The sequence below is a fragment of the Zootermopsis nevadensis genome, unplaced genomic scaffold (genome assembly GCF_977971745.1).
Source record: "Zootermopsis nevadensis isolate Lab colony 2312 unplaced genomic scaffold, Znev_1.0 Znev_ptg000021l, whole genome shotgun sequence".
In the NCBI taxonomy this organism is placed as follows: Eukaryota; Metazoa; Arthropoda; class Insecta; order Blattodea; family Termopsidae; genus Zootermopsis; species Zootermopsis nevadensis.
In genome coordinates this window covers 10,028,341-10,045,319 of record NW_028259153.1, presented here as the reverse complement: position 1 = coordinate 10,045,319, position 16,979 = coordinate 10,028,341, and the positions used below count along the sequence as shown (strand labels likewise).

At 39.5% G+C, this 16,979-nt stretch overlaps 1 protein-coding gene across 2 annotated transcripts in view; it reads left to right on the top strand.

Moving 5' to 3' along the window:
- Positions 1 to 16,979, top strand: part of rau (RA domain-containing protein rau) — a 103,014-nt gene that overhangs the window by 44,783 nt on the left and 41,252 nt on the right. For both annotated transcript variants that reach the window (XM_022079367.2, XM_022079368.2), the window contains exon 2: positions 7,571 to 7,718. In XM_022079367.2, coding sequence (XP_021935059.1) covers positions 7,571 to 7,718 — 148 coding nt within the window. The remainder of the gene's footprint in view (positions 1 to 7,570; positions 7,719 to 16,979) is intronic.

The window sequence follows — 16,979 nt, the reverse complement described above, 5'->3', positions numbered from 1 at the left end:
AGTTTTACATTTCTGTACACTTTCGGACCGGAGACATATCAGAAGTATTAAAGGTACAATTCCTCGGAACCCTAAAGTGCAGTCTCCTAGCGAGTGTTTTCAGTACAAAACTACACATCCCACCAGACGTGGCGATAACGACCTTTTATAGATATAGATGCATTTCTGTTCTAACGGGATGAACGCTGCTTTCTTATCTATGTTTCTTTGTCCTTACGGACGTCATTGCAAGCCTTTCTTCTTGTTTATTTATCCTAAGGGATGTGCTTACAAGCAAGCAGTCTCAGGAATATTCACTGGTCTCGTGAAATGTCTTCGACCTGCACGTTACAGCGTAACTTGTGAGACTCCCAAGAATAAAATATATCAGAATATTTTTGAAAATCAATTTTTCTTATTATTTGGAGTAGAATTTTGTTTAAATTACAACATACACATTTCCAGGTATCATCGTACGAGCCAATATTGTGGTTGAATGTGCTGGTGCTTATAGGTCACTGATTTTTGTCGTGTTGGAATTCTGTCAGGCTTCAACTGTTACTACTCTCCTTCTGTCGACGTCCGACGACAGTTCACAGTTCAGTGCAGCCGTGAACGAAATCACATTGCACTCCCGTCTTAGTGAAATTCCATCACACATTAATTTAATATGATCACTCTTTGAAATATTTTTCATAACTTAAAATAAGTTCACACGATTTGATTTTTTGTTTGTTATCATTCAAACCGTTACAAACGCCATCTTGTGTTGTTGAAAGGTGTCTCAAGTTTATGTACATAGTTAAATATTGTGTGAAAAGGCTTAAGATAAGGGTGCAGAACCGAAATATGGCGCCATGGCTCCTACTTGTTTAAACCCCACTTGGGGTGTTTATTTGTAGGGAGACTCTCAACTTCTCGTAAACTGCGAAGAGAAAAATGAGAACATATACATGTCAACTAAGCATCGTGAGAAACCAGGACCTTATTTAGATGGGAAGTTATGGGTTATAACCCCCACCCTAGTCAACGTTAAAAATACCTCTTTTCTAGCAAAATTTAATTACACCTTTGCACACGGATTTAATTATGTTCTATTTTGTTTCCACAATGAATTTGTATTTTTTAAAATCTCCGCAACTCTGAGCAAGCTATAAATGTTTAATTTAAAACGCGACCCATACTGCAGCAGTGTTTTGTAAACTTTTGTGACATCATTATAACAAGACAAACGAGGTTTTTCCAAGTCAGAAGCAACGGAACAGCTTAAATGTCCACCATCTTGTCAAAAATAAGCATAACACATTTTAACGTATTTCACGCGACTTCTCGAAGTGTTTCTGGGTCAGTGTTGGCAACGGTATTTTTAATGTTGCGTTTCATTTCCTCCAAGCTTCGTATATTATTCGAATAAACCCTTTCTTTCAGAAATCCCCCCATAGAAAGACGCCCAGCGAAATTGATGTCTAGAGATCGCGTTGGCGAAACGTCAACATTGCACTAAAGTAGTGATTAGGTTCATATGCTTCCACTGTATGCTGTGTTCTATGGTAACTCCTAAATTACTTTTGTCAACACCACATCTGATTTATATAACATGGTAAACATAGCAGTCGTTACAAGTTCTTCCAAAGATTAGCATCCTTGTCTACAAGATCTTTGCAATTATAGAAGTTGATTCGCTGTGCCAATGAGTGTTCTGGTTTTGGCTCTCATGTTAAGTGATTTACTACCCCTGATTTGTGTCTGCATGTAGGGAGATCCAAAAACTTTTTCGGATTTTCTAAATTGTTTTTATTTCTTACGTACGAAGACCTAACTGTGAATGGAGTGACGGGGTTAGGATCGGCGATGTTTGTCGTCACATGCGTACGTCTGTCGCACCGGAAGTCTGAAACAACATGTTGTTCAAGGCGTCTAAATTTGCCCCGTCCCTGGAAGACGACTTCCCTCTAGCGTCTTGTCGCGCCGTATCTGTCTCTTTTTTTAACAGACACTTTCTTGTACTGAGAATGAACATGGTTGACACAGTGGCATCCCACAGTTTTCGATTTTGTAGACCAGGGTGGTCTAACCTTTATATTCTCTCTTGGGCCAAGAATTTTTTCTCGATAGGCCTAAGGGCCATGAAACGCGTTTTGCCACTATTTTTAAAACTAATAGTCAGTTTTCATTGTATTTAACAATACTTATTCTGAAATGACATTATCTTCTTGCGTGCTCGAGTATAGGCCGTGATTTTAATGAAAAGATAAAATCGCGTACAGTCACACATTATTTTAAATTTTCTTCTGCTTCCACGTACCGTTATGTGTTAACTTTCATTTACCGTCAGATTCCTCTTGGTACACTGCTGTTTAATTTTGATGGGACTTCGACTCTGCTGCCTTGTCTGATTTCCGTACGATTTTTTCCTGGTGCATGACTGAACACTTCCTGCGTATTACACGGATGTTTTTCCCCCTTTTCCCTATTTATCGACATTCTCACCAATTCAAAGTTTCAGCAACTTCCGGAACGTGATGTCACAAGCCTTTGTCTGCATTTGTCGGTTTCCGAATCAGTATTGTGACGTACTGGTTGCTTCATGTTCGGAAGCCACGGGGTTTATTTTCATATTCACAGAGGCATCTACGAGGACAGCGGACGAGACAGCTGCTATGGTTGCAGGATTACAGGGGGAGTATCATTACTTGTAAATTAAAATAAATTTTCGATCTTTGTACGAACTGTCATCGAATCGAGAGGACAGGCTTTGTAATTTCTTACTTGTCAGAAACATAACATTTTTAGTAGGCATGATTTAGAAGGGTTACGGGCTTGATCTGTGTCAGTCAGTACATTATCCCATTATTTGTCTGGAGAGTATGAAGTGATCCACGGTCAGAACAGCCTGTAATCCGAACGAGATTTGAATCAGGTAACTGACGATTGCATGTTTACCAGTTATTGCCATCTTCGTACACAACTGAGAGCGGGAGAGGGCTGCCAGCGACGTCGAGAGCCATTGGGGGGGGGAGTGAATCCTGGCGGTTAGAATTGGATAGCAAAGAATCTTAGTCCTTAAGCACCTACTTCAAAAGATGTCGGAAGTGGGACAAAGCAGAAATGCAGTCGTCTACCCATTTCCAAATATATAGTGTTCTTCTCATGGTTCTCCGTTCTTCCGCCCTGCCTGTATATATTCCCTCATCCATCCTTTCGTCTTTAGTATTAACTCTTTATTTGGCGGCGGTTGATAGCTCGGAGGAAGTTGAGATGGAAGAGGGCTTTTTTGTTTATCTGGGTCCACGATTTGCTTGTTTGGCACTTCTGTGAATCGTTCTATTTTTGAATGTAAACAGACCAATAAGAGAATAGTTTTTCTTCCGACCCGGCAGCTTGTCTTGCGGACTTTTGTTTGTGTTTACACACCTTTAAAGCTGTGTGTGTGTGACACAAATGTGAACAACTGACTTCTGTTTTCGCTGGTCCGCCGAGACTAGAGCAGCTGGCGCAATATCGAGTGTCTCACACACACTGACATCAAGGCAATTAGCCGGTTTCCACAGCTTTTCTAACATCCTGTTTGTCTAGCCTCTTCCCCCACTAGCTTACAGCATTTCTGTAATCATAAGGACGCTTGTGAAACAATAACAGAGTTCATTATTCTTATTCCTAACATCAGTCGTACCGCGAAACCTCTTAACTTGTGTCTTGTTGAAGTGTGATTCAATGTTGGCGTTACATAGAGTTACTAAAATGTGGACATCTAATTGCATGTGTGTAAAATGACGCAATGTTCCGTGCTAGAGAAGATAGTCAAAGGAAGTTGTGTGAAGAACTCGTAAGAATCATTCGCTTTGTCTCTATCTGCATGTAGAGTATATTCTAAATTATACAGGCTGATTGAAGAGTCACTCATCCCATTGCTGACATGTTCTATTTCTCAAAGCAGTTACATTGAAATCAGAAAACAATTGAGTGTTGGAGACGTTGCCAGTCTCTCTTCGACAGTGAACACTCGTTGCACTTGTGAAAAAGACAGTCTTGCGCTTCGACTGTTTGAAGACAGCTGATGCACTGGCGAACGCAGGTCGCAACAACGGGGCCTGCATGGGCTCGTAGTCACAGCGATATTGTGCGTTTGTTAATACAGTCTAATTTTATTGTTTCTCAAACATAAAAGTATTTTAACTTGGACTTCGTATCTTTTCGATTATCCTGCACACGTATAATTAGACAAATCATTGATTCAATTCCATAAGAAGTGGCGTTACATATTCATTAAAGAACTGCAAATACGAAAGTATCAATGCCATTCTCACGTCAAAAGCCCTCATATGTACCAAGATGGCGGAATTAGAAGTTACAGTGATGATAATGGACTCCCTTGGTGTGATGTTTATACCAAGTTTAATATAAATACGTCACATTGGTTAATAGATTATTAAGGAGGCCATAAATAGTTACGTATATTGGTATTTACCGTGATTCTGGACGGGTAACTTTGATAACTTGCTGGTTACGTAATAATTGATTTCTCTAAAAGGCCTGGATCCGCGTTGTACGTAGCATCTCTTCTTTAAGGATGCGACGTGTGGAAATGTTATCGTCCTCGGCGGATTGGCAGGAAGTGTGGATGACAGGTAACGCAATTAGTGTGAATGCTCGGGTCAGGAAGAGACTGGCTCCATGCTGCGGAACCCTCGTTGATGCGAAGTTTAAGGGACATGATAGAAGCTCGTAGGTTATTTAATCTCAACAGTTGAAACAACGTTATCAAATAACCTTAAAATCAACTTGTATGTAGGTCTGTCTTGGATACTGTCAAATTGCATGCTTCAGCAAGCAATTTGTGTGTAACCGAACTCAGTTTTAATTCCGGAATGGTCCGCATCACAGCGCGGACGGGATAACTAAAAACATGTATGATTTGTAAGTGGAAACAGGTTTCTTGAAAGGTCAAGGTTCTCAAAATGAAAGCAGGACATAGCTCAATCTTTCACTCAGTATTTTGTACGTTGTTATCTGGTCAGCTGCAGAGCCAGTCTGTACACAGAACGCAAGCCTCTTCGAACACTCAACTTGATTGTTACTTTCTACATTGTCTAACATTTTGGGTATTTGTTAACAAATGATCAAGATGGTGGAATGTTTCCGTGTTAACAGTCGATTTACGCCTTCGTCAGAACTCTCTGGACTTGCACATTTTAATATTTTTTCTGACAGTTTGTAGTATTGCTTTAGATTTGGAGAATAACATTGTATTCCTACATTGCCTAAGGAGTAGTTAAGGATATTACGTAAGGACGAAGTTTGTGGTTTATACGAGCCATCTACCTAGTATAGTTCGAGTAGTGAAATCTAGGAAACTGTTGGACAAATAAATAAAAACCACATTTTGGTTGGGAAGCCTCTTGGCAAGCTGTCAATTGGAAGACCAATAAGGAAATTTTGGACAGGATTATTAAAAGGTATTCAGGTTGTTGGTCGTTGTTCACGGTCTAGGGACAGCGAAGAACATCTTGTGTCCTTGTGTCAGCATGTTTGCTGTTTTCCTAGGAGGTAGGCAACCCGCATGACCAAGTTCATCTTAGCGCAATTACTGAACCACATTGTTGCGCAGAAATGGCTTCAGATGGATAGTGCCATAATGACATGCACAGTGTGGCGTGAAGACCGCCTTTGAAATGTCGGTGTACTCCAAAGAGTCTTGTTAGGATGGCGATTGGATTGAATTTGCTCAGAATCGTGTCCAGTGATGGGCTTTAGAATTAGAGGCGTTGTATCTTTGGTTTCTGTGACCCAATAGTTGAGCTAGTTATTAGGTTGTGCTGGAATGTGAAGTTTACCATGCAAGAAAGAGATGGCTGCTGGATCCACCGATAAATAGCTGGATGATTGGGACAAGAGCTAAGTACACAATCAGTGTGACCGTCTACAGGTCACTGATCCGGTTCACATGTTTGGGACCTATGGAGTAAGATTAAAGATCACTTTGCTTCGTAAGATTTTACTGTTTTAACCTAAAGTCAAAGTGATAAGAGAAGAAAAGATTTATTATCGACCATATTTTTTGAAACAGGCGTGATGCAGACAGTAACAAAAATTACACAATTAATACGATCTTTGTAAGTGTGTAAATAGATAGTATCTGTCTGTCCGTGTATTTTAACTCCGGATCTTAGGGACGGATTACAATGAAATTTGATATTGTAGTTTTTTTAAAAATATGTGGCAAATTTAATATTGGTTCGTATTATTGGAATATAACAACTGTTTTATGCTAATATTAAATCTTAAATGAGCATTGCGATACAATTAAATGTGGATAATTTCTTCGCCAGTTGAAATACTGTAAACTATAAATAAAGAATCTGTTCCTTCGAGTAGTAAAGTGACCAAAAACGTATCACTTTTCTGCTGTTGGTTGAACTGACCCAACTTCGAACTGTTGAATTCTCTGATATCCTCTGCGTCGCAAGCCAGTGAGCAAGGAATGCGCTCTGGCGGATGCAAGACTGGTTGTGACAAACGGTGATGCAGGATGTAGTAATGGATGCTGCTGGGCAGCATGAGGTAAAGGCACGCGTCCGTCCTCCAGGGCGAGGGCGATGTGGCCCAGAAAGCAAATTTGGAACCACTACATCCACATCGATGCAGTCTCAATGTTATCGATACTTTATGGTAGAAAAGGAAACTTGAATTCAAGGAAGCTTGCATTTTCGTCTGCATTTGTTGTCTTGAAACGTGTAATTGAATTATTGCAGAGTTGATGGTAATATTTCATGGGGGGAAATACCATAAAGTTTCAGATCGACGAGGCAGTTGGGTTGGATTACACTAAGGACGAAATTAAGCCAAAGAAACCTTTAACCCGAAAAGAAATAACACTTATAACACATTGACATAGGAAATGGAAGAATAGTATATTAAAAAATGTAATAGTTCTTAATTAATGTTGATAAATAGGGTATCGGGGCGTGTGCTGGATTCGTCTAGCTCAGAAGCATAGTGTTACCTGCACATACTACCCGCTTTAACGTAAAGCAACTCATGTATTTTGCCCACGCAATGTATTTATGGGTTTATTACGGTTATCAGAATAAACAAATTATTTCCTTAAATTACATTAATCAGTTGATTTTTGTAAAGGACAGAGAGTTGTGTTTTCTTCAGGTAGGAAATTCACTTTCAACAATTATTTATACGAGTTTCGCGCTTCAAAGGACCGAACTCATGAAACTCCCAGTTACAAACAGAAAGGGCCTTGTTCGGTAACCTGGTATAACGGATTACACAGACGGAAACCGGCACTGACCAGCTACTTGCTTAACGAATGTCTGTTGTCGAGCTTAAAGAAAGACGTATTTATCTTAACGACGTGATACTTAACCCTTCAAGCTCTTCAACTCCCAGTGGTAACTATACGCACCACTTGCTTTAGCAGTTAATAACTAATTTTTTCCCCACAGAGTGTATTTATGGGTTTTATACGATTCCCAGAAGAAACAACGATAATTTTCTTTGTAAGATTGTATTAGTGTTGCTGTCCACTCGTAACAGTACACGCTCGGCTAACCAGAGACTGTACGTGATTGCTTTGCAGGATGTTAAAGCACGTGCAGCTCAGTCCATTTCGGACCAGAGCGGACACACTGAGCCTCAGCTCCACGGCCAGCTACTCCAGCCTGAGTCCGGAACCATTGTCAAGTCGCTCCTCCAGCTACTCATCCCTCAGCGAGTCCTCGCCCGCGGTGAGTACAGCTTCATCGTGCTGGGTTTTCTTTCTTTCTCTCGGCACCGACCTCGAAGATGACTGTTCTGCGATGTAGCACCGTGTAGTCTGGTAGATATCTACGACTTTCCAGAGGAGCTTACTGCCTCCGTCATCTGTGTGTTACATCCCAGAAGACAGTCGGTCGTTTTTATAATCGTCGCCGTGAAATCTTTTCTTTGGTGTTCGATAACACAAAAAATTCTGCTATTACCTTCTGGCATTCGTAAGTTCTTGCCAATGTTTTTAGTATGTCAACTTGATGGTTTGTCGGAGATTATCATCAACCACAAATTAAATAATTATTATACTTGGTGATATGAAGTTCATCGTGGTAGTTCAGTTGTCGTAATCCTTATTTATGATGTAATTTGAGTAATTGTAGACTATTCCGAGAACACGGTTACGTTGCTGGTACATTACATCACTAGTTACGTCAAGATGCATGAGATTTAAAAGCTGGCTCCATGTGTAAGTCTTAGTGAATGGATTTATCGTTTTCTCCCTTGTCTTTAAAATTAATTTATACAAGATTTTAAACGTGGTCCATTAACTCGTGAAGATTTACTGATGTGAGTTCAACATTTATCATCGAAATGGAGTGTCATCCACTGTGTTACAAATTTAACTGCTGACACGTTTGACTAATGGTTTCACCGTCTCCTCCTCCTGAGAGGTGTTGGAATCTGGTAGAGGCCTGTTTTGAACGTTCAGTGGCACTGTTTGGGAAACTGAAGACATTTCGTTAGGTGCTGAGGAAGCTATTTGAACCGAGGAGAGATGACGTACTATGGAACCAGAGAATTTATATTTAGTGTCTTGGTCCTGAAAATATAGGCAACATGTTACGCAGAAATGTTTGTACCCACCAAAACAAAAGTCCACACGGCGCCACAACCCAGAATACATCCATCGACATCAAATTTCAGGCTTTACCCTCAACTTCAGTTTCGCAACACGACGGGCGAAGCGATTTGTCGTCACAGCATGTATTTTATTATAGAATTAAACTGTGAAACGTTATTTTGAATAGATTTGCTCTAATTAACGCAACAGTTATTTAATTTCTAATAATAATCTGTCGGTTTATCGGTAAAGATACACAGACGTTCAACATTTTCGGATCTCAGACTTCAAAATTTATTGTAAAATATTATGTACATACGTTGATGTAGCTTACAGGAAACTAAGAAGAAATCCATTCTTTATGCTAAGTGAAGACCGACGTGAAGTATGTACTCGTATTTGCACTGATTCTTGCTGTGGGAACGTTGTATTTCGTAAGCATCGACTTTACGTAACTTGTCCTAGGTCCGGTTTGCACAGTAACCGAAGGTTTCACGGGCAGTTGATGTGATGGGAAGAGGGCCTGAATTCCCATGGTGTCACTTGCCCATTCTTTCTTTGCTCCAGTAATATGAATCCACGCTGCTGCCGGTTCTTTTTTACGAGGGACACCGCATCCCTCTCAGTATTTTGAAGATTCTCATCAGGTTGAATAGGAATTTCTCCCTCGTTCAGCCTAACTTAAGTTTTTCCCACTCTCCCCTTCCGACTATTTCTTTACAAGTAAGCTTACAACAGCTTTTACAAGGAAAATTTCACATGGCCTGAATATGAGTTTATGAACTCCGTAGTTTTAAATCTACACCTTCGCTGAACTGCGCTGAAGATTTTGCGTTATAGTGACTAAGAATATAGTCCAGTGAAGGGTTTTGTTGTGACAGTGATGAGCAGTTGTTTTTCGTTGTAATTATGAATAGATTGGTGTAACCATGTAGATTTATATTCGGGAGATGCTCTGTTCGAATCTCGGTCAGGTTATCGACTTTTCTGACTTCGTGTTTCTAATGGCTTACTCAACTCTTCAGGCTATGGACTACCTCGAAATAGGCCACGACTGCATATAAGACCTTTATATATATTTATTTAAGGTTTATTTATCATCATATCTCATTCGATGCTATAGGCCAAAAACTTAGCAGTTAAACCAGCTCTGTTAAATGTAGTAAGAATAAATTTGTATTACAAATGACAGAACACTGAAACTGTGATTAAATTGCTGTGTTTTATTGTGTAAACATAGTTTGTATCTGTGAGTGATTAAATCTGGTTCCATTGCTCCTTGTGGACATGCTATAGACGAATGTTTCTTTTTTTTCTTCTTGAATGAAGGTCAGAAGATGTTTCATAACAGTAATCCAGTGTAGGGACACTCCAATACCGCAGTAGAGATAGGGTTGTTTCTTGAACATATTTATCGTCACTTTTTCGTGGTATCTGTCGGTTACGATTAGATTTACCAAAATTGAGAGACCTCAGATCAGGGGAGAATAAAATGTCTTCCGTTATAACCTTAAATAAAAGTACCATCCCTAACAAGTGTTTAGTTCATATTATAGTTTTATATCGCTGTGTTTCATATAGCGATAAAAGCACGGACAGAGTTTGATAGTGTTCAAAGTACAATTATCTTTACCACGCCAGTTGTCCCCAATAATTAGGGCTAAGAAGATTCAAAATGGTCCATTCTAGCTGTTTAAACATTTAAGTACAGTGGTAACAATATGAACTACCTCATTTGATGTTCAATAACTCTGCAATTTGCCCACAGTTTCATATGATCTTCAGAATTCGGCCTTCGAGTATAAAACTTACCACCCCTGCTCTAAGCTTTCTGTACGCAAGGAATCGTTCCTAGGGTAATCCATTAATAAGAAAGTAAAAAAGAAAGGGTGTTCCATAAATCGAGCGTCGGTCGGTCGTTGTTCTCTCTCCAGGCATTTGGTTTCATTTTCCTGGTTTTTGTTTCAATGCGGTGTGATGGCGTAATTGTGGGAACATACGCGGAGTTCCCACACGCTGCTTGCCTTGCGCTTACAGACGACCTTGTAGTTGCCTGGGGCGCTCTTCCTTCCCTAACAAGGACTGCCGGAGAAAAGCCACGGCCTCTCCTCTTCCTTAAGATGTAGGACAACGCGGTACCCTAACCACAGGTGTTTATTTTGAGATTCAGGGCTTGTTTACCCGCCATTTCACAAACGATTAATATTTTAGAAATCCAGTTTTAAATGTTGTACCAACATGAAGATATGGCAGTCGTGAATTCGAATCCTGTCCAGGGCATAAAATCTGTGTTCGTCGTAGCTACTACACTTTTCAGTCTCTTAACTTTAGGACGAAGGTGTGGCAATCAAACAAATACAGGGAAAGAAGGAAAAGCAAACACTATGAAGGAACGATGTTTCATGACAAGGAAAAAACCAAGAATTTAAGGAAGGGAGTACATGAACGAAGAATGAAATAGGCAGAATGCGACATGATAAGAACTGGTGAGAGAGATAGAAAGGATGTGTGAAGTAAGTGGCAGAATCGTAAGAGATAGAATATGAAAAATAATAAAAGAACAAGAAAGTAAATACATGGAAAATAAAATAAAAAGATGAAAAAATATAAGTCAAAATTGTAAGGTATAGAGTGAGTGACGAAGAAAGGTAGAAAGCGAATTAATAAAACCTTCAAAAGAGAAAGAGGATGAGATGTGAAGTCAAAAGAGGGAGAAAGGTGGAAGGAAACGTAGGAGAGTGATGATGTACTGCAGAGTGATCTGACAAGTGCGAGTGCTGACTCGGAAAGAATTTTCGGGACTGTGTCATTGCCCCAAAAATGTTAATTTTCGTAATATCTCCAATTCATTTTCACAGAAATGTGTATAAATATGCCTGAAACGCCCACGAAACCTTCTGTGGGATCTTGTCTATAAATGTACCACAGTAATGAGAAATGCCGCTCAGGGCACCGATAACCCGTCATGTACATAAACGGCAGATTGTAGGTGGCGGTAGCTCCGGCTGTCAATTCATTGCATTAATTCATCCGTCGTTTGCTACGTCACTTCTCTGTTTCAAACAATACGACCACCTTTTTCGCAAGGACGTTTTTTTCTCCTTCCCTGCTGTGTTGAAGAGAATTTTTTTGGTGGACGTCAGCATGTAAATTACGCGAAGGTGAATTCAATATGCAGTACGCAGCAGCTGACTGGCTGTCTTTTTATCTTCCGTAATTTCATTGTCAGATCTTTTACAGTTCACCGACGTCCTTGGGAACGTCAGAATATAATTGAGTTTATTCGCAACAGTCATTTACGACGATGATTTTTATACGGATCGTGACCGTAATTATTTTATATAAGAAACATCACACTGAGGCACAGTGTGGGATGTCTTATTCCACTTCCTTATTGAGATATTTTATTATGTCCTGCGTTAAGACTTTTCTAGGACAGACTAGACTAGGAAATTGCTATGTCAATTTATAATTCCATGTATTGTGCATTGAATCGTTCCTCTGGAGACCCAGAGGCACAGTATTCCAAAATGCTCAACGTCTGTGATCTTCATTTCATGTTTACAGCCCAAAATCATGTTTCTGTACACGTCTTATGTCATACATGCGTGCTACATGTCCCCCATATAAACACCTCTTTTATTGGAGAGTAAGCCTACAAAATATGAATTTCCTCTAGCCTGCTTTTACTTCTCAGTACATAATAGAACAAATTTAAGTTAATCAGTGAATCTAATTAATTCATTTTATTAATAAGGTCAATACCTTGCATCAGATTCTGACAGAAGTAAATTTTTCCTTCAGTTTCCGAAAAGCATGGGGTGGTACTAATCCCGGACCTTCCTAATGCTGGTCAGGGTTGCTACACAGAATTTACAGTAAGTAGGTGTATAATCTTCCACATAATTCCGGAATAATCACAGACAAGTAGTATTCACATCTCGTAGGGAACATTCCATTCTGCCTTCGACACAAAGCAGGTTTTAATTACCTACTTTTACTTATTAGTAAGTTATTCGAAATTCGTATGAGATTTGAAATTCTTTCTCTTAAAACCTGTAATTAGCTTGAAGATCGCTTTGACGGTTTCACCATTTACAGCGAAGCGTAGAGGCGTAGTCTCACGTGACGCCCATACGCTTAAGCAGGATAAGAACGTAAACGCTCACAATTTGTCCCGAAATAGCGATGACTGTCTCTTTGAGCATCATTGACCCTTTTAGTTTGCCGTTTCATTGTTATACAAACCACTGAGGAGCGGAGTGGCAGATTCACATGACATCATGATAAACCCAACTGAATATTTTAAAATCCTTGGTGATATTTAAGGTTCTCACGGTGGCGAGTATGAAGATATCTTGTGCGATATTGCGCCGTATAGTCTGTTAGAAGTTTATCGACGTTTCAGAGGTTCATACTGTCATGAGGGAGAGTGTTCGAGAGGGGAATATTCGAACTGAGGACGAGTATGATCTCTAAATAGCTGTGCTCAACGATTGATTTATCACACCGTAATCATGTAGTGCATTTTCTGCTGTGAACTTCCTGGGATTTGACTTTACTCTCTCGCTGTATTGAATGTGTCGTATGGTCGTGCCCAAAAATTGTTGTGGTGTGTGTGAACGCTGAAGATGTCTGGAGTAAAAAGTCCTACTGATGATGTGACAATTCTAGCGACTGTGTCTTCAGAGGAAGGAGAGACCCCATGGGGCGAAGATGACATTTGTGTTTGGTGAAGGAACGCAGATGTGGATTGGGCCAATCTTATACCTCCTACATTAGTTTACAACTCTCTGGGTTGCAGCTGTTTGTCGGAATCTGCTTTCGATTTGGAACAAACAAAAACCTAATCTCGCATTTTCTTATGCAAAAAGATTCGACATAAAAGGCACGAACCATGTACAGCATGTGATCTGTTTGACGTCATTTCGCAGTTGAGATTGCAGATCCGGTATCTTATTTGAGCGACTTTCAACTGTTTTTGTCGTCTGCTGCGTCAGCACAACACAGACGCAGTGTTTTGATACAAACATGGGAATACAAACAAGGGTTGTTGCTACCAACTCTTCTACTACTGACGTCTTTCCTGTTTTAAACCTCCATTTTTTTTCGAAAATAATCATTCCTGAGGACACTGATTTTACTAAATATGTGGCTATAATATAACTGTAGGATACAAATTGATATTTATAAGTTGTAATAGGCAAATAATACGCTCAGCTGTCAAGAACACGAAGGTTCATTATCGTCTTCGGAAGACCCCGCCACCGGCTCCTGGTCTGAGGCAGATGAATCAAATCCACCCCAAAACCCTATTTTCGTAAGATACATTTTGATATTGTCTTCCCCAAGTAGGCCTCGGTCTTTCGAATGTCCCCCAACTTAAGGCTTACCGGCCAAAAAATTTAAAAAAATTCTTATCTCCTCCATTCGTATTTCATCCGCTGCTTCATCGAACAATCTTGCTTTGTGTATGTATTTCTGTTCTTTCACGACTCGTGTAATGGCAGTGACTTGTCATCAGATGAAAGAACTGCTGGCAACACTCATAAATAAAATACGTAAATAAATGTGCGCGCAGTATATTTATATTAATCTAATACATTCTGGCACTCACACACTGGCACAGCAAAGTGGAACGACCATTATCTAGCTGTTTGTTTATTGGCCAACTGTTCCCATATGTCGCCCAATCAAAACAATGCAGACACATCAGGCTGATTTACGAGACATATTTCTAAACAGATCCTATTCTTTTGCCACCATTACTTCAAGCTTCGTATATTACTTCCGCTGATCTTGAGTGGCCTCTTAAAATTACCATTGTAATTCCAATGCAGTAATCATAAGAATGTGTGAAAGACAATAATTAACCAACTCTGTGGAGCAGGGTTCTTGAAAATTTAACTGTTGCTCGGCTATTCAAGAAATTCCTCCAGTTTTATTGAATCTGAAGGTTCATTATCGTGTTTACAACAGCCAGAAACGTCCTTATAAATCTACGTTGCCTCAAAGTCCAGAAGGCCACTATCGAAATATTCACTGTCACGAGGACGTCAAATTTCAGAAAATAATTGTAGACTTATATGTGAAGTGTAATGCATATAGTTTCCATTTTCTTTGCAACACTAGATTGTTTTCTTCAATAAATTGACATCGGAAGCATTTTGTTATGTGGGAATGCTAGGAATTCTTTCGGAAATAGGTACCTATGTACTCTGAAACTTTGCTTGATTTTTGCCGTCTTCCTTATCTGGCTGTTCATATGATTACTTTTGTGTCAATTTCTTTTAAATTTCTTTTTCGTATATCGATTTCTAATTTAGACGTTTTGCGGTTGTTATTTCTGAAGTGTTATTTCATGTTTCTGTAAAAGTCATACATCATTAACAAAAATTACAGCTTTTATTCCTGTAACAAGTCTAATTATGTTCGCGACACGGATGCAGTAGTTTGAAAGGATTTGTGTTTGTTATTTGGTTCGTAGAGAAAGTCTAATGTGACATGACTTGCGTAAATTTAAATAATAATTATTTTTGTAATTGTCTGTAGCGTAAAATTGACACCATATCTGCGTCATATTCGTTTTCATTCTTAGTTGAAATCTACTGTTGTACCCGAGGTTTTTCATTCGACAGAACGCTTCTTCTGTCGTGGGATTTTCCATTACAGATTTTGCCGAATTGCGATTAGCTTATAGTGTGTATTAATTTGCTTTCATCTGTGATATAACTCTGCCGTTTTGCAAATGACCTCCAGATTTCAAATCATACAGGCGAGTGATCTTCTTCTTCTTCTTCTCTTTTACACCTAAAGCTAGGTCACTACTCGACTCCGCTAACGAACTTAATTTACCATTCATGATCGTTTTTACTTTACGAAGTTTCGTAAGCTTTGCAGTCGATACATCGTTATTTAACCCCTTAAAGTCCGAAACGCTCATCTGAGTAGTATTTAGAATTTCAGTTCCTGCAGCAGAAAAACAACCATGCGAAATTCATAAATGCACTCTGTGGGCATAATGCAGAGTTTTTTTATTGTTAATGTAGCTGGTAAGTGTAGTTACCAGAGGAGACACACGAAGACATGGTGTGAAAATTGGTCATTGATCAGTTTCCAAATTGTGTGTCAATTACTTTAGTTAAGTGTCGTTCATAATATGCATTATTATGATGACCAAATAAAAGGTGATGACATGGAAGTCCTAATCCGTAAAAGCAGAAGAAGAAAAAGTGTTCCAGATGTTATAAGGTTTACGATTTTCACTGTAATTTCGGATCTCAAATATTTAACTCTGCAGCAAGTCACAATTATGTATAAAGTCTGGCAGGTGTCATGCCACGTCATGAGGTTTTCAAATGAAGTTTATATTGCTGTAACCATTTTAACGAGATTATAATTTCATTGGTGTTACTGATGACTTGTCGCATTCCATACTCCATTTGCAGATTTCATATAATTGAAGACGCACGCGTTTACTTCGACTCGATGTCTCATCATGTAACGTTTAGCTAACTGTTTTCTATGAATCTCAGCACTCCTCTAATTGAGCCTATTTCACTGTCTGGCGACTGAGCCTCACAGAAGGGGAGCTATTACTTCGTATATTAGATTCCGTCAGGGGTTGGGAGACATACGGCCACTTCGTTTAGAATTAACTGGATACAAATATTTGGTCGGAAAACATATAGATTCGACTGGGATTGTGAGTAATAAATTCAGAAGGGTGTGCAAGAGAGGGTTTTTGTCCTGTATGCACTGAGGAAAACCATGTAAACTGCGGAAATGCTTCTGTGGTTGAAGACTCGAAACAGGATCCTCCCGAATGCGGGACAATGCACCATGTATGTTGATCTTCTGGGTTGTAACACCTTTCGGATTTCCAGGTATATACAGGTGTTGACCCCCCTGAAGATGGAAAAGGAATTTTTCCGAAACGTTGCTATTTACCTAAGAATCCACACGAATTTGCAAATCATAATACGAACACCAGCGACGTTTTATAAATTCACATTTAAAATTATTACATATTGATTATTATGAATACGCCTAAAGTTTACACGATCAGAAAATTGTCTTACTCGATGGAAATTTCTGTCCCCTCCCGCAGAAGACGTAGCGCTTAAAATTTGCATTCGTTTAAACGATAATGCATATGTTCCCGCGGTATTTGTCGTATTTCATTTGACTGTGTACCGGTCGCTTTAATGCGGCCTGTAGAACTCTTGCTTGGCATCCCTGATGTGAATGCTCCCGGGTCAATCGCTACTTAGCAACGCGCCGTACAAGTTAATATAGTCATCCTTGCATTCTCGTGGCATGAGTTTGCCCGCCATAACTTTCACTATTGCAACCGACCTTTGCAATTGTGAAGTGATTTAGTTCAAGCCACAGG